Consider the following 26,317-nt stretch of genomic DNA (forward strand, 5'->3'; position numbering starts at 1 on the left):
GGTGCTGATTTGGAGGAGTGCTATGTGTTTTTGGAGTGCAGATTCAGATTGTTGGTTTTTAGACACCATGTCACGTTTGCATAGACCTAAAATTGCCTCTACAAAATGTATTCCCATCTTATAAAGTGATAGCATATTGCTAATATACACCATCACTAACTATTCAGGTTATGGGCGGTTCAGAGTTCTGATATCCAATTGGCCTTCTGAATACTCCTGCTTCTGGCTATTTAAACTCCGCTTTGTATGCTGTCAGTTGCCGGTCTAACCTTCAGTTTCCTGTGTTCCAGAAATGGTCTTTCTGCCTGAAACTGCTTATTCATCTGTGTCTGAGTCCTGGCCCATTCAGCCTTCCTTGCTGCCTATTCATACCATCTGGATTTCTGATAATTATTGAGCATACTGATCCAAGCATATTTGTTCCGGGTGCAGTGAACCCTAGTCTTTTTACTGCTTGGAGGTTTGGACTTTTGTAGGGTTTTTTATGTGTGTTACTAAGTTGTTTCTCCTATCCCTTTGCTTAGTGTCAGTTTGCTGTGTTTCACATTTATTTTCTGCTCTATACATTGTGTTCCTCATATTCACCGTTAGTCCGGTCGGACACCTGTTGGGGCTAGTCAGTCGGGCCCACGGCAACTTGTAGTGTGCAAGGCAGGGATTAGGAGTATCACACACAAGATATTCCAAACGGCTCATACTCTTTGTTTTTTTCTTTGTGTTTTCCTTTACACTTGACTGAGAATTTATCAGTCAGGGGCCAGTTCGTGGTCAGAGATCCCCAGACCATACCAGTATGGCGTCACATATATAATGGTGCATTACATCAGTAACTGCTGTATATTATAATCAGGACACTGTAAATAATTATATTAATACTAAAGTCACCTTTTATGTCTCTACTAATGCCTCTATTCTTCCCCCATTCAGTAGCAATGCTCCTGTTTCACCCCCACTCATTAATAATGCCAAAATTGTGCTCCCGCTCAGTAATGAGTCCCCAGTTGCTCCCCCTCAGTAACAATGCTACTTTTGCGTTATTTTCCAGGATTAATGCACTATTACACTTCTCCTCAGTAACAATTCCCCACTACATAAGAATGTTTCCATTACACCCCCATGAATAATGCCCTTGTTGCCCCTCTGCTCAGTAATAACCATTCTTGTGCCCCAACTCACTAATAATGTTTACTCACTTGCCACAGTATTGTTAGGAACCTGATGCAACAAATAATCCAGTAAGTCCTGGGCAACTAGAATCCCCAAGCACTGAGGCAAAAACAGTCCTGGGTGTGCTACGCCAGTGATTTTCAACCAGTGTGCCGCGGCACACTAGTGTGCCGCAACACATGGTCGGGTGTGCCGCGGGGAAAGTTCCCCAAACGTGTGCCAAGATTGGCACGGGAGACCTATTTTGCTGGCACAGCAGCCAGTCCCCGACGTTCGTGTACTTGTAAATGTAGACGGAGCGTCCCTTCACTTCTCTGCTAGAGCTCAGGTGTAGGACACGCCCCCTTCTCTCCCTGCCCACCAATCAGAGGTGAGCCTCTCACTGCACAGGATAAGGGCTCCTTGGACCTGCTGCTACAGGTGAGGAGCTCCTGCCGTCTGCAGCCCTGAATAGGAGAGGAGGAGAGGAAGCTGAACAAAGTGAAAGTAAAAAAAAACACCAGGTTAGTAACTATTCTTATTACTGTCAGGCATTTGGGGTTATTACTTTAGTTTTAGTAACTCCATGTGCCTCACATTAATAGCAATTAACCCCATCATGTCCCTCATATTAACCCCTGTGTGGCTCACATAACAGTTAATAACATGTGAGACATATGGGGGTACTATATAATGAAGATATTTACTTATTACCTCCATATGTCTCACATATCAGTATCCCTTATGTAAAGCACACAGGGGGTTAATGTGAGGGACATGATGGGGTTCACTGCTATTAATATGAGGCACATTGTAACCTGTAATATACATGACCAGACTTTTTATACACAACTGTGGATAAAAGTACAGACCTATACATTTCTAAGGACCCATATATACAGCCATTCTTTTTGTGGCTGTGTATCTGGGCCAAATTGAAGAGCTGAAAATTATAGAGCAGGTCCTATATCTGTCCTATACGTACCCTATATCTGTCCTATACCTACCCTATATCTGTCCTATACCTACCCTATATCTGTCTGCATTTGTGGCCCTGTCAATTAATTTTTAATGTTTATATCAGTGAAAACCACATGCGTGCCACTTGTATGCAGGAGGCGTAAGGCTGAGGCCCCACGTTGCATAAACGCAGCGTTTTTGTTGCAGATTTTACTGCAGTTTATTTCAACCAAAGAATCAACCATTTAGAATCTATATTATTAACTATATGTATAATATGTACTGTTTTAGTGTCATTTTGTGCCATTTTGGTTGGTGGTGTGCCCCGGGATTTTTTAAGTGTAAAAAGTGTGCTGCGGCTGAAAAAAGGTTGAAAATCACTGTGCTACGCTCTCTCAGAGTTCTTTACCAGAGCTCCTGATGGTGAAGTTGGACTTAGTAATAGTCCGAGGCCTGGATCCACAACTACCCAGAGCGCAACCCACACCCAGTGAACCCCAAGTAGGAGGACCCAGAAGGAGCCAGACACTAACCTTAGAGCGAAGTCCAAGAAGAATGGAGTAGCAGATGAGCAGGAGGGTAATCCAGGGAATACACGCAGATACCCGAGCAAATCCGTGATCAAGCAAGCCGGGTCGGTAACTGGAGGTCACGTGGTAGCAGAAGGCAGAGGCAAAGTCAGGGAAGCCGGGTCATACACAGGAGGTCAACAGAGTAGCCAAATCAGGATCCAAAAGGGAGGTCAGGTGAAAGCCAAAGGTCATACACAGTTGGTCAGGAAGGTGTGAAAACAGGATCACGGAGGAGAGGTCTGTAAAGCAAGCCAGGTCAAACAATCCAGGAATCGAAGAGCAGGACAGGAGGTAGGAAACAGGTGACAGGGAAGCAGGAGAGGCTCGTCGCTAGGGAGCTGATACCGCAGGGAAAACAAATAGCCAGCGACGGGCTGACATAGAAAGGAGACCTTAATAGCCTCAGGCCTGCCGCTGACCCCGGAAGTGCCGATCCCAGCGCTACAGGGAAACCGGAACCTCCGCATTTTCAATCGGAGGCTTCCGGCCTACCCCAGTGCCAGAAAAGGCCGACACTCCGGCGCTGGACAGGGAACGGGGTCGGGCGCCTCTGCACAGCACAGCAGAGGCCCCGGCCCATCCTAACAAGTATCTAATAATGCACTCATGTGCCCCAAGTCTTTATTAATGTCTCCTTATGTGGCCCCAATTTCATATAGTGCCCCTCATATGACCACTGTATACTCTATTACTATGAGTGGCGCAGGTACCAGGATACAGTGGACAATACATGGCCTTTAACCAGATGAAGGACTGTCTCATCATGTTTAGGTCTACAGTATCATTTGGCTTTGTATTTTGTAGATTATTGGTATATGTGCACCTGACTTGCTTGACAACACTCTTACGCAACTTAATTGTTGGTTGAAATAGTTGTCATGGGTTAATAGAAACAGTCTCCTGTATGATTAGAGTGGGATCTAGGTGTCCGACCCCCAGCTATTAAATACTGATGATGACCTATCTTTTAGCTGAGCTGTGACTGTGTAGTGTATGTAGTTCAGTTGTGTACGCAGCTGACACAAATACACACAACTCAATTTACTAGACAAAGACTTTTACTCTTCTTTAATGATGATGTCATCAGAGGTCTTAAACCAACTGGAAATCATTTGGGTACTGTGTAAGTCCATTGACACACTTCACATGTGATGCTTCCCTCTCGTGGTCAACAATGGGAAATATTAAAGTTTATTTTATCCTATCCTACTATCCAATCCTATCCTACTAATATTATCCTATCCTTCCTACTAATATTATTATTACTAATATTATAAATGTGAAAGTTTGTGTGTTTGTTCCTCAATCACGCAAAAGCAGCTGAACGGATTTGGGACTGGCAGCCTCAGCCTAATACTTGGTAGCACAACCTTTAGACAAAATAACTGTGAACAATCGCTTCCGGTAACCATCAATGAGTTTCTTACAAGGCTCTGCTGGAATTTTAGACCATTCTTCTTTGACAAACTGCTCCAGGTCCCTGAGATTTGAAGGGGGCCTTCTCCAAACTGCCATTTTGAGATCTCTCCACAGGTGTTCTATGGGATTCAGGTCTGGACTCATTGCTGGCCACTTTAGAAGTCTCCAGTGCTTTCTCTCAAACCATTTTCTAGTGCTTTTTGAAGTGTGTTTTGGGTTATTGTCCTGCTGGAAGACCCATGACCTCTGAGGGAGACCCAGCTTTCTCACACTGGACCCTACATTATGCTGCAAAATTTGTTGGTAGTCTTCAGACTTCATAATGCCATGCACACGGTCAAGCAGTCCAGTGCCAGAGGCAGCAAAGCAACCCCAAAACATCAGGGAACCTCCGCCATGTTTGACTGTAGGGACCGTGTTCTTTTCTTTGAAGGCCTCTTTTTTTTTTTTCCTGTAAACTCTTATGTTGATGCCTTTTCCCAAAAAGCTCTACTTTTGTCTCATCTGACCAGAGAACATTCTTCCAAAACGTTTTTGGCTTTCTCAGGTAAGTTTTGGCAAACTCCAGCCTGGCTTTATTATGTCTGTGGGTAAGAAGTGGGGTCTTCCTGGGTATCCTACCATACAATCCCTTTTCATTCAGACGCTGACGGATAGTATGGGGTGACACTGTTGTACCCTCAGACTGCAGGGCAGCTTGAACTTGTTTGGATGTTAGTCGAGGTTCTTTATCCACCATCCGCACAATCTTGCGTTGAAATCTCTCATCAATTTTTCTTTTGCGTCCACATCTAGGGAGGTTAGCCACAGTGCCATGGGCTTTAAACTTCTTGATGACACTGCGCACGGTAGACACAGGAACATTCAGGTCTTTGGAGATGGACTTGTAGCCTTGAGATTGCTCATGCTTCCTCACAATTTTGCTTCTCAAGTCCTCAGACAGTTCTTTGGTCTTCTTTCTTTTCTCCATGCTCAATGTGGTACACACAAGGACAGAGGTTGAGTCAACTTTAATCCATTTCATCTGGCTGCAAGTGTGATTTAGTTATTGCCACCACCTGTTAGGTGCCTCAGGTAAGTAACAGGTGCTGTTAATTACACAAATTAGAGAAGCATCTCATGATTTTTCAAACAGTGCCAATACTTTTGTCCACCCCCTTTTTTATGTTTGCTGTGGAATTATATCCAATTTGGCTTTTTGACAATTCTTTTTGTGGTTTTCCATTGAAGACAAATTAAATGAAGATAATAATACCAAAAAATTTGTGATTGCAATCATTTTCTGGAAGAAAATGAGTATTATCTGACAGAATTGCAGGGGTGCCAGTACTTTTGGCCAACACTGTTTAAGCCTCTATGCAATTTTCAATCTAATTACAAACTATATTTTCCAAGGCTATGGACCTGATTTTACCCATTAATGAGGGACAGTGTCGAATGCCTTAGAAAATCCAGGAACATTATATCCACAGCGTCCCCTCTGTCCAGACCTCTACTCACCTCTTCGTAAAGACAAATCAAATTTGTTTGACAACTTCTGTCCCTGTTCTCAAGTATGATGAGAGAGGTCATCATGTACGGGGTGGCACAGGCAGAAGAGTAGGGGTCTGAGTAGTAATAGCAGTTCTCCAGGGAGCTGAAGGCCCGCCCCCAGTGCACCCGCTGCCTCATTTGTATAAACCTTCAAAGTTGTTTTTCTTCAAATCGACAAAAGTGATATACATAAGAGAGGTATATTGTGTATCAGTGTCATATGTGTGTAATGTGGTGGTTGTAGTGGAACTTGCTTAGGCGAGGTGATAGACCACCTTTAAAGTCTATGTAGTTAACAAAAAAGACACCCAAAGACACATGTATAGTCAATGACACTGGCAGGTTATTAATGAGGATGTATTTTTTTGAGAACACAATTAGACAAATGTCTTTTATACAGGCAGATGGCAGTTCAAGTTCCCAAAAAATCATGGACTGACAGGAGATAAGACTTAAGATTTAAGAATAAAATATGTGGGATTTGTTTTCCAGCAAATTCATTAACACTGGACCAATATGTTCTTCTATCCTGACAATATTTTCTTTACCTTACATATGTTTCTCACATAAAATATTGCCATACAAAGAGAAAATCTATAGCATTCATACAGCAAAATACACCAAATTCTCCCAAATATAACAACACAAAAATTACATCCTAAGAGAATCAATGTAATGATTGGGTGCATGGATTAGGGTTAACTTAACAAATCATCACCTCCTGAAAATGGATTAAGGCATAGTGACAGGTCGATGCATGGACGAACAGTTTACAATGTAATAGCCTGTGTAACATCCAATTAATTACTGATTCATTTCCTACTGAGCAGCAAGGCCGATATCATTTCTGCAATTACAGCCTGGGGATTTGGTGGAAAGCGAGGCACTCCACTCTTTCCACTCTTACATCTCTTGGTGTAGATGGATATAGACGCTTTTGGTATATGTAGATTCCACGTTATGAATTTTTACAGATGCACAAAAAATAAAATTTGTCCCTTGTTTCTAGTATCAGTCACAAATGACCAATGGGCATCTCCGAGCTCTTACTGGGCTTGGTTATGAGATAAAATAGCTTTTTATTATAGCAAAAGACCTATCCCTGCCCTTGAGATGTGTTTGCTATTGCAGTTCCGTCCCAAACATTTAAACTGAAGACCTACACTCACCGGCCACTTTATTAGGTACACCTGTCCAACTTCTCGTTAACACTTAATTTCTAATCAGCCAATCACATGGCGGCATTTCAGTGCATTTAGGCATGTAGACATGGTCAAGACAATCTCCTGCAGTTCAAACCGAGCATCAGTATGGGGAAGAAAGGTGATTTGAGTGCCTTTGAACGTGGCATGGTTGTTGGTGCCAGAAGGGCTGGTCTGAGTATTTCAGAAACTGCTGATCTACTGGGATTTTCACGCACAACCATCTCTAGGGTTTACAGAGAATGGTCCGAAAAAGAAAAAACATCCAGTGAGCGGCAGTTCTGTGGGCGGAAATGCGTTGTTGATGCCAGAGGTCAGAGGAGAATGGCCAGACTGGTTCGAGCTGATAGAAAGGCAACAGTGACTCAAATAGCCACCCGTTACAACCAAGGTAGCCAGAAGAGCATCTCTGAACGCACAGTACATCGAACTTTGAGGCAGATGGGCTACAGCAGCAGAAGACCACACCGGGTGCCACTCCTTTCAGCTAAGAACAGGAAACTGAGGCTACAATTTGCACAAGCTCATCGAAATTGGACAATTGAAGATTGTAAAAACGTTGACTGGTCTGATGAGTCTCGATTTCTGCTGCGACATTTGGATGGTAGGGTCAGAATTTGGCGTCAACAACATGAAAGCATGGATCCATCCTGCCTTGTATCAACGGTTCAGGCTGGTGGTGGTGGTGTCATGGTGTGGGGAATATTTTCTTGGCACTCTTTGGGCCCCTTGGTACCAATTGAGCATCGTTGCAACGCCAAAGCCTACCTGAGTATTGTTGCTGACCATGTCCATCCCTTTATGACCACAATGTACCCAACATCTGATGGCTACTTTCAGCAGGATAATGCGCCATGTCATAAAGCTGGAATCATCTCAGACTGGTTTCTTGAACATGACAATGAGTTCACTGTACTCCAATGGCCTCCACAGTCACCAGATCTCAATCCAATAGAGCATCTTTGGGATGTGGTGGAACGGGAGATTCGCATCATGGATGTGCAGCCGACAAATCTGCGGCAACTGTGTGATGCCATCATGTCAATATGGACCAAAATCTCTGAGGAATGCTTCCAGCACCTTGTTGAATCTATGCCACGAAGAATTGAGGCAGTTCTGAAGGCAAAAGGGGGTCCAACCCGTTACTAGCATGGTGTACCTAATAAAGTGGCCGGTGAGTGTACATTGTGGAAACGCACCTTTTTTTGTTGCAGATTTTGTTCCTTTTTTAGCCAAAAGAAATGGAGAAAATATATGAAGCTCTTATACTTCCACCTCTTGCTCGAACCACTCCTGGCTCAAAAAATCGCAGCAAAATCTGCAACAAAAATACTGTTTCTGTAACACGAGGCTTTAGCCTAAAATGTAGAGATGAGTGAACACTGTTCGGATCAGCCGTTCCAAACAGCACGCTCCCATAGAAATGAATGGAAGCACCTGGCACGTACACTTTGCTGGCGGCCGGTCGCCGTGCCAGGTGCTCCCATTCATTTCTATGGGAGCATGCTGTTCAGAACGGCTGATCCGAACAGTGTTCGCTCATCTCTACTAAAATGAAAACAAGCGGCAATGCCGGCCCAGGGCGCTGTTTTTAGAGTAAACACCTTACTACTTTTGGAATCCTGGACAACCATCTTAAACTTTTCTATCATAACCATAGACTTCCTTTTCTTGCCAAGAACTTCTTGTAAAGTTGTAAATGTAATAACGCTAAGTGTAAAATGTCATTTCTTTATCGTACAGATATATGTGTCATTTAATCCGTCGGGGCTGCTTAGCACTTGCAGTACGGTACAGATACGCGCAGTGATATGTAAAACAATAGGTAACAGGTAATAGGGAACTGACAAACTCAGTCCCACTACATTTGCTTGAATTTGGAAAATCATATGGCCTCTGACCTCTGTCTTTGTAGTAATGCATTTGCCAGTCATATTTTTACAAAACCAGGATTGGTTAGAAGAAAGAATCTAAACCGAGAATTGGATCAACATAAAAGATCCGTGGTGTTACCCTCTATACTCTTCAGTCTGTTTTTGAAGTTGTGATGAATGTAATGTGGCCGTATATCATTGCCTTAAAGAGGTCCTCTAACGGAATATATTATGTTGAAAGCCTGATTCTTATCTCAGAGGAGAATAACCTCTAGACTGCTGCCATGTTGTTTTCATTCTGTGCTCTGTCACCTTCCTTCATTCTGAACAGCCGAGATATATAAGACAGAGTGGTTACTAAGCAAATACTTCCTAACAAGGGACATTGTCACGTTGCACATGTCTAGCAACCATTCCCTCTCAGATTACTCCAGTGTTCATCCTAAAAACAAACCGCAAGTAAGCTGAGAATGCAGAAGTGTCATCTTGTCAGTGCTGAAATCCTACTTTCCACTATCACTTATTGCTAGATTTATGGGATATTTGTCGAAATAAATATAAGTGGAGAAAGAGTATACATAGAGGAAAGGGGGCACATAGCAGAAAGATTAAATTGGGCTCCCTTTTGGAGTTGTTTGACCTGGGCCGCCATCTATGTTCACCTTTGATTGAAAAACCTCTATAAAATGGTACAGCAATTTTCATCTTGAAACCTAACAAAAATTATGGATTTTCTGGTTACAGATTATTATAATTTTCTCTACAGTCTTAAATGTCATGAACTTGTAACTGCGATAATATTTCAGCGACCTGCTGAACAAACCCTTTAATTCTGAAAAACCAGTGGGTGCCACTGACTTGGTATTCCACATGCGTCCCAAGGTAGTGGGGTCTTCCAGTGGGTAAGCCTTTATGGTACTCAGCATAAAATGCAATTCATAATAAAACGCATTACTTCAAAAACATTCTAATTTGTGACCATTGGGGACATGGAATGGACAAGTAATTCCATCTGATATCCATGAATGGGTCTGAAATATTTACAGGTTTAGCAAAGCTAATTGGAGTTCAACATTCCTCTGGAAATGTAGCATAGGTTGTAGTGTAGTTTCATGAATAAAACTGAATCACAGTTCACTTAAAATTAATTTCCTTATATGAGGTGGCATCAAAGTCTATTAAATGTCTCTATAGGGGATTCATAGCTGGCTCACTGAGCCAACAGCTCCTCATAGTCTCTTCTGAACTAGGTCTCTAGACAGTAATGTCCACTGTGCCTTCAGATGGCGGCCAGCTGTCCGAGGACCATTCTGAACTGCTGAGTGCTGTTGTTGAGGTCTTTGACTCTATCCACCATCTCCTTGGCTGCTGATGGAGATGGATATTGAAGTGCTGCTGTTTTGGTGGAAAGAACTATCTCCTTGAGCTTGTCACACATAAGGTTGCTGTAGTGGGTAACTTTGTTTCGTATGTCCTGAGCTTTGGCTTGGCGTGACAAAGTGTCCCCAATAAATACCAACTTGTGGGCACTAAGGATAACAAACTTGCTGTGAGCCACAAAAATTTTAGGAGGTTGGTTGCTACTGATGGAGCTATAGAAGGCATCAATGGCGTTGGTCAAAGTAGTGACATTGGCCTCACACTGTTCTTGGTAGAAGAGAAGCAGTTGCCGATCTGAGTTGCTCAGGGTGCTACGAACTTGACTGTAGTGTTGAGGTGGCGTCCAGTTTGATAGATCGTTGTCAATGGGCCGAGCAACCTCTTCTTCCAGGCGTTCAAACTGCTTCAGCTGCAGAGTAAAAAACCAAAATATATGAGAACATACTCGCGACCAAGCCAAGTTCCTTATTGCTACCTCTTAAACACAATAAGCTGTAGGGGCAGACTGGTTAAGACTGGCATTTATTATTTAATACACCAGTCTTAAAGGGATCCAATCATTGGAATCCCATTTTTTTCTCTCTAACACATAGGGCACAACACGAAAGCCATGCCAGTACAGAGCATGCTGAGAACACTCAGTATGCTCTGTACGCTGTAGAACTACAAGAGTGTACTGCACATGCACAGTACGCTCGCGTAAGCGTCCACAAAAAAATAGCCACGGGCATGAGCAGTCGGCTCTGCCTGAGGCCCGATGATGCCTAGAAGATGTGCATGCCTAGAAGATTGAAACCCAGGCGCCAGAAGAAGAAGCGTTTCAGAGAAAGAGAAAGGCATTTCAGACGAAGAGAGAGGTGTAGCTGGAGATTTCTCTCACAGCATTGGGGACGCCCCCAGTGCTGTTTGAGCACTGGGGACCGCCCCCAGTGTTGCGAGAGAACTCATGTGTATACAGAAAGAAAGCCCGGTTTTCACTGAAAGGCAACGCGGAGAAGACATCTAAAGGTAGGAGAAGAATAGCCTTTCTTAAGGCTATTCATAAGTGTTAGGGAGAAAAAATGGGATTCCAATGATTGGATCCCTTTAAAAAAAGATTGACGTTGAAGTGAACCAAATGTATTAAAAGATCAAATGTAATGAATTTTGGACTGTCCTTAAACGGAACCTGTCACCAGGATTTTCTCTACTAAATTAACAGCAATAAGAGGCAGTGGATTAAATATCCTTTTTAAATTTTTGCTGTAAATCATCCCTGAAATCTGTATAATAAAATCTGACAAGGTTCACACTGAGAGGCTGGAGGAGGCCATCATTTCAGATGCTAATAAGTTGTGGTCTGTAGCATCTAGAGCCATTCATCTAGGGACATTTTAAAATAAGGAACCTCAGCTTTAAAATTTCCAAGGATTGTTTCTACATGTTACAGAAAAATATATACAGGCAGTTAAAAGTACAGGAATGGGAGTTGTATCCGTAGCGCTCAACTGTGTCTCTAAATGCTGATGGCTATGCTTGTGAAACACATAGAACCACAAGCCTGGTGTGCTTTTAAAGCTGAGATTCATATATTTAAAACAACACCAGAACCATAGTTCTAGGTGATACAGAACCCAAGATATTGGATATATTGCATACAGAGGGAAGGCTATAGTGGTATAGTGAACTTGGCTTTATTGATGTGAAAGTGCAATATTGCTGCTGAGAAATCAACTTTTAATTCGTAAGCAAATGAGCTATTCAGTGCCCCTGCAGCATGGCGCATCCATGGCATTCATGGTGCATGCAGCATTAAACGTTGATTTTCTTGGCAAGATTATTCTTTACCACAAGGCAGGCATGTTCACTATGTCACTACAACAGCATTTACATGGATTACAAACACTTTTGGTGGTAGCAATAACAATACATTTTATTGTGCAGCACTTTACAAATTGTAGGGTTAAAGTACTGACAAAATGAGACATTACAAAGTAATAGGTCAATTCATACAATGGGATTGAGAACCCTGCTCGCACAAGAGAATACAATCTATCAGGTAGAGGGGATGACACATGCCATATGTCATTCCCGCTCTGCACCATACTATTACATTGCGCTGAACATATAGCTAATGCTCAGTCCCGTAATAGTACAGAGCTGTAATGTACGGTTTCCGTACGAGTCATGTGGAGAGGAAAGTACTTCATGAACTACTTTCCTCTCCGCATGCTTCGTGCAGACACCGTGTGGAAAACACATGAACCTTATTATAATGTATGGGGTCCATGTGCTTTCATAAGCTCACTGCTTGCCAATGTGTTAGTTATTCCATTCGGCGGGTCCCCAAGTGGACTCCCCAAACAGAATACCGAACACAGATGTGAACCAGGCCTTATGGGGAAAAAAACACACAAACACATTGTAAAAACACACTAAAATAAATAAACATATAAAGTTTAAAAAGCCCATCTTTTTATATTAATTAAATAATATATAAAAATGTGTATGTACAATATGTAACTAGAAATAAACAAACATGTTATGTATCCTCACATGTGTATAAGTCCCACTTTCCAAAAATAGTGTTCTTTATCCCGTAAGTAAACGCCGTAAAAAAAAAAAAAAAAACTAAAAACTTTAATGCGCAAATTAACATATTTTGCTTTCCCCAAAAAATAATAATAAAACGTCATACATACCAGACATATACAAAAGAGCTCTGACATCTCTGTCATCAGTACAGTAAAAAGTTATAGCCGTCATAATACGTGACCCCGGGAAAATTCTTCATTGGTCAAAAAGTGAAGTTTATTTGTAAAAGCAGTAAAATAAATAACGAAAACCGATATAAATATGGTATCGCTAAAATCGTATTGACCTGCCTGATAAAGCTGCCATGTCATTTTTAGTGCAGAATGAATTGTGGAAAAACAAAATGCAAAAAATTATAGAATTGTGTGTTATTTCACATGGACCCCCCCAAAAAAAAACGGAAAAAAGAAATGGTGGAAAATGAAGGCACAACTTGTCACGCAAAGAGTAAGACCTCCCAGAGTTATGTCGACAGAAAAATAAAAAGTCATGATTTTTGAAAGACGGGGAAGGAAAATATGCGAAAAGTCTCTGAGCACTAATGTACAAACTACCCTGAGTTCTTAAAGGGATTCTACCATTAAAACCTCTTTTTTTGTGGATAAGACGTCGGAATAGCCTTTAGAAAGGCTATTCGTCTCTTACCTTTAGATGTGATCTCCGCCGCGCCGTTCCATACAAATGCCGGTTTTTACCGGTATGCAAATTAGTTCTGTGGCAGTGATGGGGGTGGGCCCCAGCGCTGAAAATGTGATGGGGGCGTCTCCACTGCTGCTCGAGAACACGATCCTGCAACGCCTCTATCTTTGGCTGGATCCACCCCTTCTTTGTCGTCTTCCTCCTGTGTCACCTCCGACGCCTGCGCAGTTGGCTCTGGCAGTGAGACACCAGAGAGCCGAGCGCGAATGCCGGCCGGCAGCCATTTTTGGGAGGCCGCTCTTGCTCTTGAAGTTCAATGCAGGAGCAGCCTCCCAAAAATGGCCACCGGCCGGTCTCACTGGCAGAGCCAACTGCACAGGCGTCGGGGGTGACGCAGGAGGAAGACGAAAGAGAAGGGGAGGATCCAGCCGAAGATAGAGGCGTTGCAGAGAACTAATTTGCATACCGGTAAAAAACGGTATTTCTAAGGAACGGCGCGGCGGAGATCACATCTAAAGGTAAGAGACGAATAGCCTTTCTAAAGGCTATTCCGACATCTTATCCACAAAAAAAAAGAGGTTTTAATGGTAGAATCCCTTTAAGGGACTACATATAATATATTATCTATATTCTGCCTGTGTCGGCATTTCCCTGCATCACAAGTGTGTATAGAGCCTTACTTATATTAATGAGATTATATTACAGAGCGGCTATTTATTATATGTGTTGTCCATACAAGTATTACCTGTTGCTGCTCTAGATGACCCTTCCCTTGCCGTATAATGTTTCCTTTTTCAAGCAGTTCCTTTTGTGTTTTCTCAAATTCTTCTTTACCCTTCAAGACGCAAAAAGAATAATTTGAAATAATCTACATAATCTATAAAATGATTAATATACCTGTCTATCCCCAAACAGAATTAAAGCTTGTAATACATGGCACTCCATGAGAACATGAGAAGGTATGGTGATGCCTACTTAGCCCTTCATTCTTATAGTACCAACGTGTTTTTACTATTATAACTAGATGTGAGAAGAATTACACTTATTCCACTCATTCAGGGCTTAATTCACATTGTCCTCTTAAAGCTTCCCCTTTAATTTAATCAGATAGTTATTTACAGGAAAACATTACCATAGGCAATGAATTATAGATGTAACGTGAGACCGGAGCACTTAAGCAGTCCAGTGTTTCTAATGAATTCTCCAAGAGCTATAGAAGATGTTTGTTTCTCGTTTAATTACCGGTACTTGAAGGAAAACCTGAAAAATATATCTGCAGTGCCGCCAACTGCCACTAGGTGGTACTGTTGGCTAATAAATTCTGCATAAGGTCTCAGGTTAAAGCTAAATTTATGCCAAATAATTTACCCAAGTAAATACAAGATAAATAAGCTATAATATCCTAGTTAACAATAACCAATTTAAAGACTAGAATTACCCAACAGGTTTGGTTTTTTCTGTATTTTAAACAAGTTCTGCCTTTGTCTCAATAGGAGTAAGTTGTTCTTTCTTACTTAGATTGTAGACCGAGGGCAGATTCTTATCCAGTATAACTGCCTGGTGGTTATTTACCACAATAAATTGTCATATGTATTGGAAATATTGAAGTCTCTTTGGAGCTACAAATAGCCACAGAGAACCCCTTTCCCAGTAGATCACTGGAATATGTTTGCAATGGGAGCCCCAACCTCAGATTTGTCCTGAGGATAAATCAGAAATGTCTAAGGGCTCGTTCACATCTGCGCCTGGGACTCCCATTCATTTGAATGGGTTTGAAAAGTGTCCGGCCGTGAGCGCCAGTGAGCGTTTTATGCTCTCCACGGCGAAACCAGGGTTTTTTTTAACTGGACACAGGGTCGGACATGCAGTACTCTATGTCCGGTTTAAAAAAAAACGGTTTTGCCGCGGAGAGCATAAAACGCTCACCGGCGCTCATGGCCGGACTCGGTATGACAGGTTTCCGTCTTTTGCATGCAGAAGATGGAAACCTGATAATGGAGACCCGAACGCAGGTGTGAACCCAGCGTAAGATGAAAATTAAGGCCCAATATTGTGAAAATGCAGCTTTTTTTGTTGCAGATTTTGCTGCGTTCTTTTTTCAATCAAAGTTAAGAATGGCTACAAAAGAAGTGGGAAATATTTAGAAAGCTTCTTATACTTCTACTTTCTGCTTAATCTACTCCCGGCTTTGGTTCAAAAACCCGCAACAAAATCTGCTGTGTTTTGGAAATTGCAGCATTTTCGTTGCCAGTATTTTTCTGCAATGTGTGGATGGGATTCACTAGAATCCCATCCACCTTGCAGGGACTGTAAAATGTTATGTGGGGCCACGGCCTAAATGGTTCAACAAACTTTGCATAACGCAATAATAAAGTTTGTGTATGTGAATAGTCTGGCCATTACATGACCATGTATTCTGCATCTTTTAGCTGTGTTTTTCCTCTGTAGGCTTTATCTCTTATAAAGGATATCCATGTCTGTTCTTCTGCTCCTGCAGGAAAAAAAGAGCAGTAGATGGATAGACATAGACCAACAGCTCCTGCTCATTCCACCCCTCCAAAAATGTCTATGCTCCCTCCGTGAGCTGCAGTCTGTCTTGGGAGCCCAAGGTGGATTCAGGTGAGATTTCAGATTATCAATTCAGGAGGCAGAAGATGGCTTGTAGAAAGAGGCATCCTCTGAAAAGTTCTGCGACAAACTTTCCTATATTTGCCTTTACTATTTATTTATGCAAAGTTTGATGAAACATTAAGTCTTTAATAAAACATTTAAGGCTTCCTTCAATGGCAACCCTACTTCTCTTTAAAAATGAATGTGAGCTCACGTCTCAACCTTTGTCAAAAACACCACTTAATAGAAATATGATCCGGGCTCTGAATTGTAAGAATGATAATTAAATGGTATTTCTGCTGTTGTTTGTACTTTACGGCCCTATGAAAGGGATCTCTGAGAACAGAAGCTAATGAGAGCGGCCATGTGTAAGATCTGCTTACTACATTATACTTTTCCTACTTCACAGAAGCTTTGTGCTTACTTGGCATTGAGATACTTATTTAGGTAAATGCATTGACTGAGGTGTAAGGAGTGAGAAGAATTGATTTTAAAGGAATGCCTTTTTCATGGTATTAGGTAGATGTGAAAATAAAGGTATTAAAAGTCTATATGGGAACAGATCATCACTATAGGTAAAATGATAGTCATCCAAGTGGACTATTTCTTATGTATCCGGGAGCATATGGAAGCCATGCAATGATCTGACGACATGTGCAGCAGGTGGCCGCTACTAAATATGCACAAAAGAGACCTAATACCATAGAAGTAGCAATAACATAATATAAAACTATCCAGCCGGGTGTTCAACTGCGTGTTATGTATATGTATACCTTAGCAATGGAATGGAGACTATATACTGATATATATATATATATATATATATATATATATATATATATACACATATTATTGTGTACTAGCTGCCTTGATCAAGAAATTCACATTCTCATTCAAGACAATTCAAGATATGTGCACCTTGTACAGGATTTTTACTTCAGGTCAGGCCCCCACATTGTGTATTAAAGTACGTGCAAAGTGGGTGGGTGGCTAACCACATCCAAACTGGAGAAAAAGTATCTGCAATGGAAAACCTGTGATTTGAAAAACCGTTGCATTTTTGTACATCTCAGCATGTCATACACTGAAGTTGTCTGTATAGTAATCTGTACCTTTTGGAATAGAAATACTAATTTGGCAATAAACTCTGCATCATGTTAGTAGGCTTATTAACTGAGTCATGCATGATGTTAAGGGGGCTGCCCTCTAGAGGGTGGCATACAGAGCGCACTGTTCTCCTAATTACATCCTGGAGAATAGATTTGCATATTTTTTACCCAGAATCCCTAGCGGAGCAGGAATGACTTGTAAGTCTCCGTACTTCCTATGTAGGCGCACACTCTCCCTAATGTGTACGATTATCCCCTGACCCTGTATAGTAGTGATAGAGACAGAAAATCCACAGAGGAAAACTCTGCGAACTTTCTGTGAAAAACAATGCAGAAAAAAATGTGCTACTTCCCGCCATTGTCTCTGCTGTGTCTCTCTATGTGGGGCCTTAGCCTAAAGGGGTTTTACAGCTCCAAAAGTTTTTTCATACTGGCGACCTATCCACAGGTCAGCTTTCAGGTGCCAGAAGCTGCGTCATAGGAGCGGCCCTGCAATTCCTTGGGAGCATCACTATTACCCCATAGATCTTCAATGGCTGACCTAACCTAAGGAATGGTCATGAATTACATAGTCCCAGAAAACCTCTTTAACTATTCTTGTATCCTGTCATATTTGTCAGAAAAATAGCACAACATGTACTAATATTGTTTCTGGTAAAATTATGGACGCCATGATGGAAATGTGATAATCCCATAAACAAAGGGGTCTGTCATGCGCTGGCTCTGTTGGTGTCCATTATGGGACAGATCCATCACAAATAGACATTCATGTAGTTTTTTGTCCTAGGACAAAACATATAACCATAATTCCTTGTGCAGATGTGAATGTAGCCATATTCTATCACTACATACTAGTCTATCTGTCTACATACTAGTAAACACAAAGTGATCATTTTATCATTAGCTTCTGAGAAGTGACATCCAATATGGCTGCGCTTCCTCTTGTTACTTATGAGCAGCACAGCAAAACTGAAAACTCTGGTGACCTCTGGTATGGAAGGTACGCAGTATAAAAGAGGTTACAATACTGTATAAAATGTTTATAGGCATGTAAGTGGTAATAATGTATCAATAAAAGCCGGAGATTACTGTAACAACTGGATCTAGCTTTGTTGGGAGAGCTCACGTTAAGGCAGCCTGGATTTTTCCCAGATTTATACTCCCAAGAGACATACAGCTGTATCTCCGCTCACTTCATGGGATTATATCTCTTTTTTGCCACTTATGTCATTCCCTTTACACTACTGACATTTGTAGAGTCATATCACATATCAAAGGCAGGGAGCCGTACAACCAGCTCACTGTGACCAAGTGTGTTCAATGATACAGTTGTTCCCAGGCAGACATCTTAGTTCATGGATGTAGAATCCAAACTTCAGATGTCATGGAATGAAAAGGAAGCGGGGCAGCTGCTCTATTGTCTTGGCGGTGAGAAATCCACCCAGTCCCTTCAGGAGCCAGCTTTATCAGACTTGAGTGGGCTGATGGATGGTGACTATGCCCTGCCTTTGATGTGTCCATAGTCATTCCCATTCTAGAGAGACATGACCTCCTGTCACTTTTCTTCTCTCGGCTTGTCTCAAATATCTATAAAAATCTTCAATCCAAAAAATGAAAGGGGTTATCCAGGACTATGATAATGAGCTTCACTTCTTCTTCTCCGACCAATGATATCACTTGCATTGGTTACATGGCCATTCTATAGCTTAGTCCCATTCACATGAATAGGACTGAGCTGCAATACAAAGCAGAGCCACTGTAAAATGTGCATATAATACATAGTGTATAAAAACTAGTGCCCTTCTAACCTGATATGCTTCCTCCAATTGCTTGTCCCATTTTTGTAAAATATCCACCATTTTCTTAGACTACTCTGTACTTTGGTAGTTTGAGACACTTCACCCTGCACTTGGCTGGTTCATCCAAGAACATGAAGGGGAAGTGTTTAGATTACCCTAATGTACACTGTTTTTTGGTAGTCTGGGACACTCCTCTCCGCTCTTAGGCACAGTTCACATCTGCGTTTGGTATTCCGTTCGGGAAATCCGCTTGGGGACCCCCCCCCCCCCCCCCGAATGGAATATTGAATGCATTAAAAAGCGGTGAGCAATGAAAGCTCACAGACCCCATAGACTATCATGCGTTCTGTGTGTTTCCCACACTTGAAGCAGCACTTTTCTCTCCATTTGATTTGTGCGGACACCGTGTGTTTTCATTGCTGACTCTTCAAATGGAATATCGAAAGCAGATGTGAACCAGGCCTTACGCTGGGTTCACACCAGCGTCTGTACTCCGTTCTCAGGTTTGCAGAATACGGAAACCTGTCATGCCGAGTCCGGCCGTGAGCATTTTATGCTCTTCACGGCGAAACCGTTTTTTTTTTTTAAACCGGACACAGAGTACTGCATGTCTGACACTGTGTCCGGTTTAAAAAGAACGGTTTCGTGGTGGAGAGCATAAAACGCTCACCAGCGCTCATGGCCGGACATTTTTCAAACCCATTCAAATGAATGGGCTTGAAAGATGCCAGCAGGTTTCCGTCTCCTTCCCTGTTTTGTGCAGAAAACGGAAACCTGCAGAACGGAGTACGGGCGCAGATGTGAACGAGCCCTTAGTTGGTACATCAAAATTGTTAAGAAATGAAAAGGGGACATCTGAGTAACTGCACCTGAAAGGGCACCAAATATTTTACTATGCATTATTGTGATTTTTTTTGATAAACACATAGATTGTAAGCTTTGCAAGCAAGGCCTTCACTCCTATAGTTTGATATGTTAATTATTTTGTTACATTTTAATGTCAGATATTGCCTGTCCTTGTACTCACTGCGGAATATGTTGGATCTATATAATAAAATTATTATTGTGAATTAGAGAATTGCTACAAATGATACAATGTTGTAGCCACCTCTAGGGGGGGCCATGCTCTTGCATCTACAGGCATGGAAAGAAGTGGAACATACAAAGTTGCAAAACTCAGTAAGCAATGAATAATTCTTCCATAAAATCGGACACCCTGTTGAAGGTGTATGAATCGCTGCAGAAAGATTTTGCTTAAAGCTGCTAAGTTACAAAAAAACGGTCTGCTTATTCTGCAAATGGGGTATGTGTCCCCTTTAAGTCATTTTTCGGAACATCTGTGCACACCTTGCTCAATATGGAGATATTATTCAGTGTTTTACAGTGACAGACCTTTAACGGCAAGATGTAAATATCATTAAATAAACACCCTCCCTGCCAACTAAACAGGATCCACTGATTTTAGCAGACGCAGCATTTCAAGAACATGTCTGCAGTTATCGCCAGATGGCACGAAAGCCTCGGCTCCTTTATTGATGTGCGTGAGTTTGCACAACGATTGAAATAATTAAAGTCTAGATTAATTAAACTTTACTGCCAGGGATGAGAGAAAGTCTCATATCATTTATAAAGATGGATGCCTCTATATTCCTGTATTCTGGTGCACTCATCCTGGGTTGGTTCACCTTCTCCTGAACCTACACTGATATATTAGGGAAATGGTTCTAGATTATTAAAATCTTCTTATTTATTTATAGTCTTGAAGGTCAGCAAATCTTATTGTCTGGCATTATGATAATATTGCCTATGGTGAAACTATGTGATGGAAAGGAATCATTTAGTAAAAGGATCCCACTCATGCTCCTTAGATTTAGGCTGCTCGTGGGCTACCTCAGCAATGGAAGACAAACCCATGTGGCACCTCCAGATCCTCCCACTCCTGGCGGTCTCTTTTTATACATATGACTGATATAGGCCTACTAAACTTTTAGACACCTTTTAGCACTGCCGAAAAAGGAATGGCCAGTTTAGCTGCTGAAGTAACTAGAATTCAGCTTCCATTTCTCCAAAAGCAGGGTAGGAAACGAAAACCAAACCCTGACTACTTGGTGACGTCAACAAAGACCTTTCTTCTTGAAGATTCTTTAGACACACGATGCCAATTGTCTTATTGTCCTTTGATCTCTTGGGGCACAATATACTCTATAACTATACAGTATATACTTTTGCCTAATACCTTGCTTCCCTCTGGGTATGTATTAGAATCAGGTTACCTGAGAAGACCTGAATATTTTTTTTTTTTTTTTTTTTTTTTTTTTTTACTAATAAGGACCTTCTTACCCTGATACCTTATTAGACTGACCGATGTCTTTGTCTGACCAATAATGGCAACTGAGTATCAGTAATATGAGTAACATTATCTGTCTCATCTATAGGATACACTACTATTAACCTGACAATGTAATCTGATATTCATGGGCTTCAGAAAACATAAACCATGTCCAGTTCTGAGTGAAGGTTGGTATACACATTCAAGTCAAAAATGTTAATCATTAATTCAAGAAATTTGTGCTTTTCATTACACCACATACAGTACTTGACACTTTATGGGCTAAGATGTCTGTAGTATTGTTAATGTGGATGCCATATGGTATAAAGCATATATGGTAGGGTTGAGTGATCGTGTTCGGAAAAAATCGGATTCCGATCGGCGATCGAGAAAATTTCACAATCGCGATCGGAATTCCGAACACGATCTTTTTAGGTGGGATCGGGATTGGTAGTATTTCCCACAATGCCTTCACACTGAGTATATAGTGTATACTCAGTGTGAAGGCTCCACTGCAGTTCCATAGGAATGAATGGAAGCAGCCGGCACACAGCCTTAACCCCCTGTGCGCCGGCTGCCTCCATTCATTCTAATGGGAAACTAAACTAACATGTCTCGTAGCTACTTACCTCCAGAGATGGCTGCTCCGCTGCTTCTCCTTCTTCTTGTCCTCGCTGCCACTCCAGCTGCAGTCTTCTTTGCCTCGCGGCCCCCTCCCTGCCAGGTTAGGAGAGTGTGGGCGGGTTAGGAGAGTGTGGGCGGGGAGACATGACGTCTCCCCTCCAAGTACCCGCCCACACTCTCCTAACCCGCCCACACTCTCCTAACCTGGCAGGGAGGGGGCAGCGAAGGGAGAAGAAGACTGCAGCTGGAGCGGCAGTGAGGACAAGAAGAAGGAGAAGCAGCGGAGCAGCCATCTCTGCAGGTAAGTGGACACCAGGGGGGACTAAGTAGCCAGAGGATTAAAAAAAAATCTCACAGCGTGGATTCTAACAATTGTTAGATTCCATTCTTTATAGTGAATAGAATTGCTTTTAAAATCCTATCTCCGATTCATAAAATAAAATCCCATTGACTTGCATTGGGATCGGAATTGGGATCGAGATCGGGTTCGAATGAAAAATGATCGGAAATCGGATTTTAAAATCGATCCTGAAAAGTCAGTATCGGCTCAACCCTAATACATGGTCATGACTCATTCCAAGTAGGCTTTCACTAGCCACATATGACTCTGGAGCAGCTGGTTGGAGACCACTAACCTATACAGAGGATCCAAGGCTGGTTAATTGACAGTTATACACAAACAGAAATCTCTGCGCTGATAAATCCATTTCTACTAAGTCTCACCTGTAAATGGACATAGTCATAATCTTCCATCCAGCCACTCTCGTTGTTCTCATATTGGCCTTCAGGAGATTCCTCTGCTATAAATTTTGGTGGAGAAGGCAGAGGCCTGGATTGTATACTTGCCTTTTCTGTATAGCCAGTTTGACCAGCAGACAAATTATTGTTATTATTGGCCAAGTAATTGCTATTTTCTTGTCCAGACTGAGAATCTCCTACTGCGTTTTGTTGTTTGGTCCTTTTAAAGAGCAAAGAGGCATTTCCATGTAGAAATGAAGCCAACTGTTTGGTGTCATCTGGTATCCCTCTTGAATACATGACAAACCGGTCAAGGTCATCTGAAGAGCCCTGTTTATTGGTTACTAAAACATTCAAGGACCAGTTACAGCTGTCCAATGCCTGACTATGCTTAAGCAGTTGTTGGTAAACATCTTCCATCTTCTGTAGTTGTTTGCTTAGCTTGGCATGAAGAGTCCGGTCAGATGCTTGTGCTGAATTTACTACGGCTCCTCTGGCAAATTCCAGCAATTCCTTTACTGTATTTTTCACCCCTTCTACTGCAGCTTGGATGCTCTGTGCATTGGCTTCCATTTGTTCTTGACTTCTCCATGTGCTACTCATGAAGGACATCAGATAGGAGATAGAGCTGTTTACGCCATGTTGTAATTTTACCAAAAGCTCCATTGCTGCCTCTAAATCAAGATTTAGCTCCTTCCCTGGCGTCTTTGGAGGCGTCACCGATGATTCTTTTACTGGGATAACATCAAGTGAAGAGGTTGAAATGTTACTTCTGGTGCTACCAGTGCTTGAAGCAGAAAGTCTCTTGAAGTTGCCCGTTACTTCATCCACTGCTTTGACCTCCCTGTCTACCTGAGGAGGAACATCATATATATAATCTGTATCGCTCTCCAGTGAGACTTTTCCACTATGGAACTCTCTTGGAACATCATAAACGTCATTAAAATTCTGTCCAGCAGTCTTTCTTAAGCTAGGAGGAACATCATATATCTCTTGAGAAAACGAGGAATCATTGCCCTTAACAGCAGCCGGAGGAATATCATAGATATCTTCAGGAATGTATGGCTCTGGATCATGGATGTGAGTGGGAGCCTGAGGTGGAATCTGCATTTTCTGATTTGAAAAAGCAGGTGGAAAGTCATAGGTTTCTTCTCTTAGAGGAGCATCTGGCACATCTTTACTTACTGAGGGTGGGATATCATAAATCTGCAAGAAAAAACAGACATCTCAAGTTTGGTATTTAAAGCGCAACCATCCTTTTATTTGACTTTTCAGGATAATATGCAAGTTCATAAGAAGCAACACTATATTAGGTTATTATATTACTTATAGTCTGCATTATTTTTCATTTTCCCCATTTGCATGCTGCATCTGTAGTTTTCATTCCCCTCTGAGTTGTTGTGTGGAGACTATCTGCCATACACTATATACAGTGAGCAGAGGAGGATAAGCTCTGTATCTGTCTCTCACTCAGAAAGTGCCCCAGCAGCACAGAGGACATGTATAGAGAAGTACCAATCTGTAGTGATGTGAGTCAAGTGCTTTGGTTGTGATATAAAGACTTCTATTGAGCTCCGGCATCAATGCAATCCTATGGGAAAAAGTCAGCTCGCGCATATCGCAAGTTGACAGGAATCTCAACGTAATACAGTGACTTGGGCATGTTAGATGCCCCCAGGCATGCTTCCCCTGCTGTCCCAGTGTCATTCCAGAGGTGTTGGCATCATTTCCTGGGGTGTCATAGTGGACTTGGTGACCCTCCTGAGTCAAATAGTGGTTTCCCCCTAAACGAGTATTTATTTCCCATAGACTATAATGGGGTTCGATGTTTGATCGAACAGTCGAGTATTGAGCGACTACTCGAATCGAACTTCGAACATTTCACTGTTCGCTCATCTCTAATAATTAGTAAATCCGTCCAGTTGTGTCTTACATTGAAGTCAGTCAGTAAGGTATGGACATACTGATGTAATACATTACAGCTTTATTTAGATTCTGATTTAACAATTTATTATCTGTTATTTTGTAATGGAGAGGATGAAGCATGAGTCTTCTTCATGAATGAATGCAATTACTAGAGGCCTTCTTATTCTACAGGTTGCCTGCTTATATAAAAGGAGTATCAATCTGTGTATATACACAATGTGAAGATTAGAATCCTGCAGACAATACGTCTGTGCGGTCCAGTGTGTGGAAGCAATGAATAATTACAGTACATTTCCTAATGAAATCAGTAAGCAGATGACACTACTTGGAGACTGACGTGCCGTAGTGATTAACCTAGTGTACATCATCCCATGAATATAAATGCAGGGCCGCTTCTACGCAAATCACTCAAGCTCCTTACCAAGAGAAGCTTCGTTTTTTCATTTCAACGATTCTATTCCTAGGCCTGAAGCCTGAGCACATAGTAATATAATATTAGAATTATAATGTATTGGAGTGAATAAAACTAGTCAGATCTCTGTTTAGATGGATAAAACCCCTCAGGACCTAATGGATATGCAACCTGTATGGACCCAAATAATGCACTGTCTCTGCGGACTGGCAGCTGAGACTTGTGGCAAAAACAGATCTCAATATAGATTCAATATTAACTGTATAACATTATGATTAAACATAATATAGCACTGGTGTATCTGACTATATATATATATAGAGAAAGAGAGAGACACTACATAGCTTCAGACATAAAGTCAGATATAACCAGTGCTATATTATGGCTAATCATACTAATATCCATATAGATAGATAGATAGATAGATAGATAGATAGATAGATAGATAGACACGTGTGCAAATTTATATATTGGGCACAGAAACATTGTGGTTTAAAAAACTGTATGAAAATGTTATTTGGCCAACGTAGGACCCTGATATTTATGCACCTTCCAGTGTTATGATTATTATGGCATAGTTATTTATACACTGTATGACAGGACATAATATGTAGGATGTGGGTTAACAACAGTAGGGACTAAGGCTGGTCTTACACGACCGTAGTGGTTTTTGCGGTCCGCAATTTGCGGATCCGCAACACAAATTTCACTTTAAAAATTAATTCTGCAGACTTCCGCAAAGTGCATCTGTAGCGCTCCACAGAGTGGGTCACTACAAATGTCATTTTATGTGATCTATACTGTGTACTGTGAAGGTATAGTGAGATCCAGTCAACCTGTCAGCACACACAAGGTTCCACAGACATTATCTCTTTAAGAAAAGGGGTGGAGCTACAGACTGGAAGAGGGTCTCTCTTTCAGGTCCAGGTCAGAGAGGGCAGGAGTGCAAGAGAGAGGAGCAGGTGTGTGGAGGTGCAGTGTGTGCTGCAAGCTGCATGGTGTACACAGCACAGGAGGCCGGAGACCTGCAGAGGTGAGATGAGACCTCACAGGCACGGGGCTGCAGTTATAGGACCATCAATTCCTAACTAGTGTGAGAAACACTTAGAAAATTGAGAAACTCACTGGACCCAGGCCTAGTGAATGCAAGCTTCCTGGAGGCCCAGTAACATACAGAGTTGGGGTGAGTGTCTGCATCCAGCATCCCAAAGAACTTGCGTTACCTGCTGTCCAGAAGGGGTATCTACCCGGTTGTACGTAACCTCTGAGCTCCTGGAACCCAGGAACAGAGGAAATCTATTAGTGAGATTGAGCAGCAGTGGAAGGCTGAATCATACTAGTGGTAAAAGGGAAGACTGGCATCTCACTATACTCAAGCAAGGTGAATCCTCCTGTAACATCTGGTATCTCCTGCTGACTACAGAAGTAAACTGTAAGTGTTTGGTTAACCCCTGTCTGGACTGGATTCTTT

The 26,317-nt window shown here is 41.8% G+C and overlaps 1 protein-coding gene across 2 annotated transcripts in view; it reads right to left on the reverse strand.

Annotated features, from left to right (window-relative positions):
• Positions 1 to 8,380: 8,380 nt before the first annotated feature.
• BCAR1 (BCAR1 scaffold protein, Cas family member) overlaps positions 8,381 to 26,317 on the reverse strand; it is a 106,995-nt gene continuing 89,058 nt past the window's right edge. Inside the window, exons 5-7 of one of the 2 annotated variants that reach the window (XM_075281783.1) lie at positions 22,494 to 23,714; positions 14,045 to 14,134; positions 8,381 to 10,495 (exon numbers count right to left, since the gene is read on the reverse strand). In XM_075281783.1, the coding sequence (XP_075137884.1) occupies positions 9,986 to 10,495; positions 14,045 to 14,134; positions 22,494 to 23,714 (1,821 nt within the window). In that variant the 3' untranslated portion in view covers positions 8,381 to 9,985. The remainder of the gene's footprint in view (positions 10,496 to 14,044; positions 14,135 to 22,493; positions 23,715 to 26,317) is intronic. The other variant, XM_075281784.1, reaches the window with a different exon arrangement.

This window comes from Leptodactylus fuscus, chromosome 7, assembly GCF_031893055.1.
Source record: "Leptodactylus fuscus isolate aLepFus1 chromosome 7, aLepFus1.hap2, whole genome shotgun sequence".
NCBI classification, from domain to species: Eukaryota; Metazoa; Chordata; class Amphibia; order Anura; family Leptodactylidae; genus Leptodactylus; species Leptodactylus fuscus.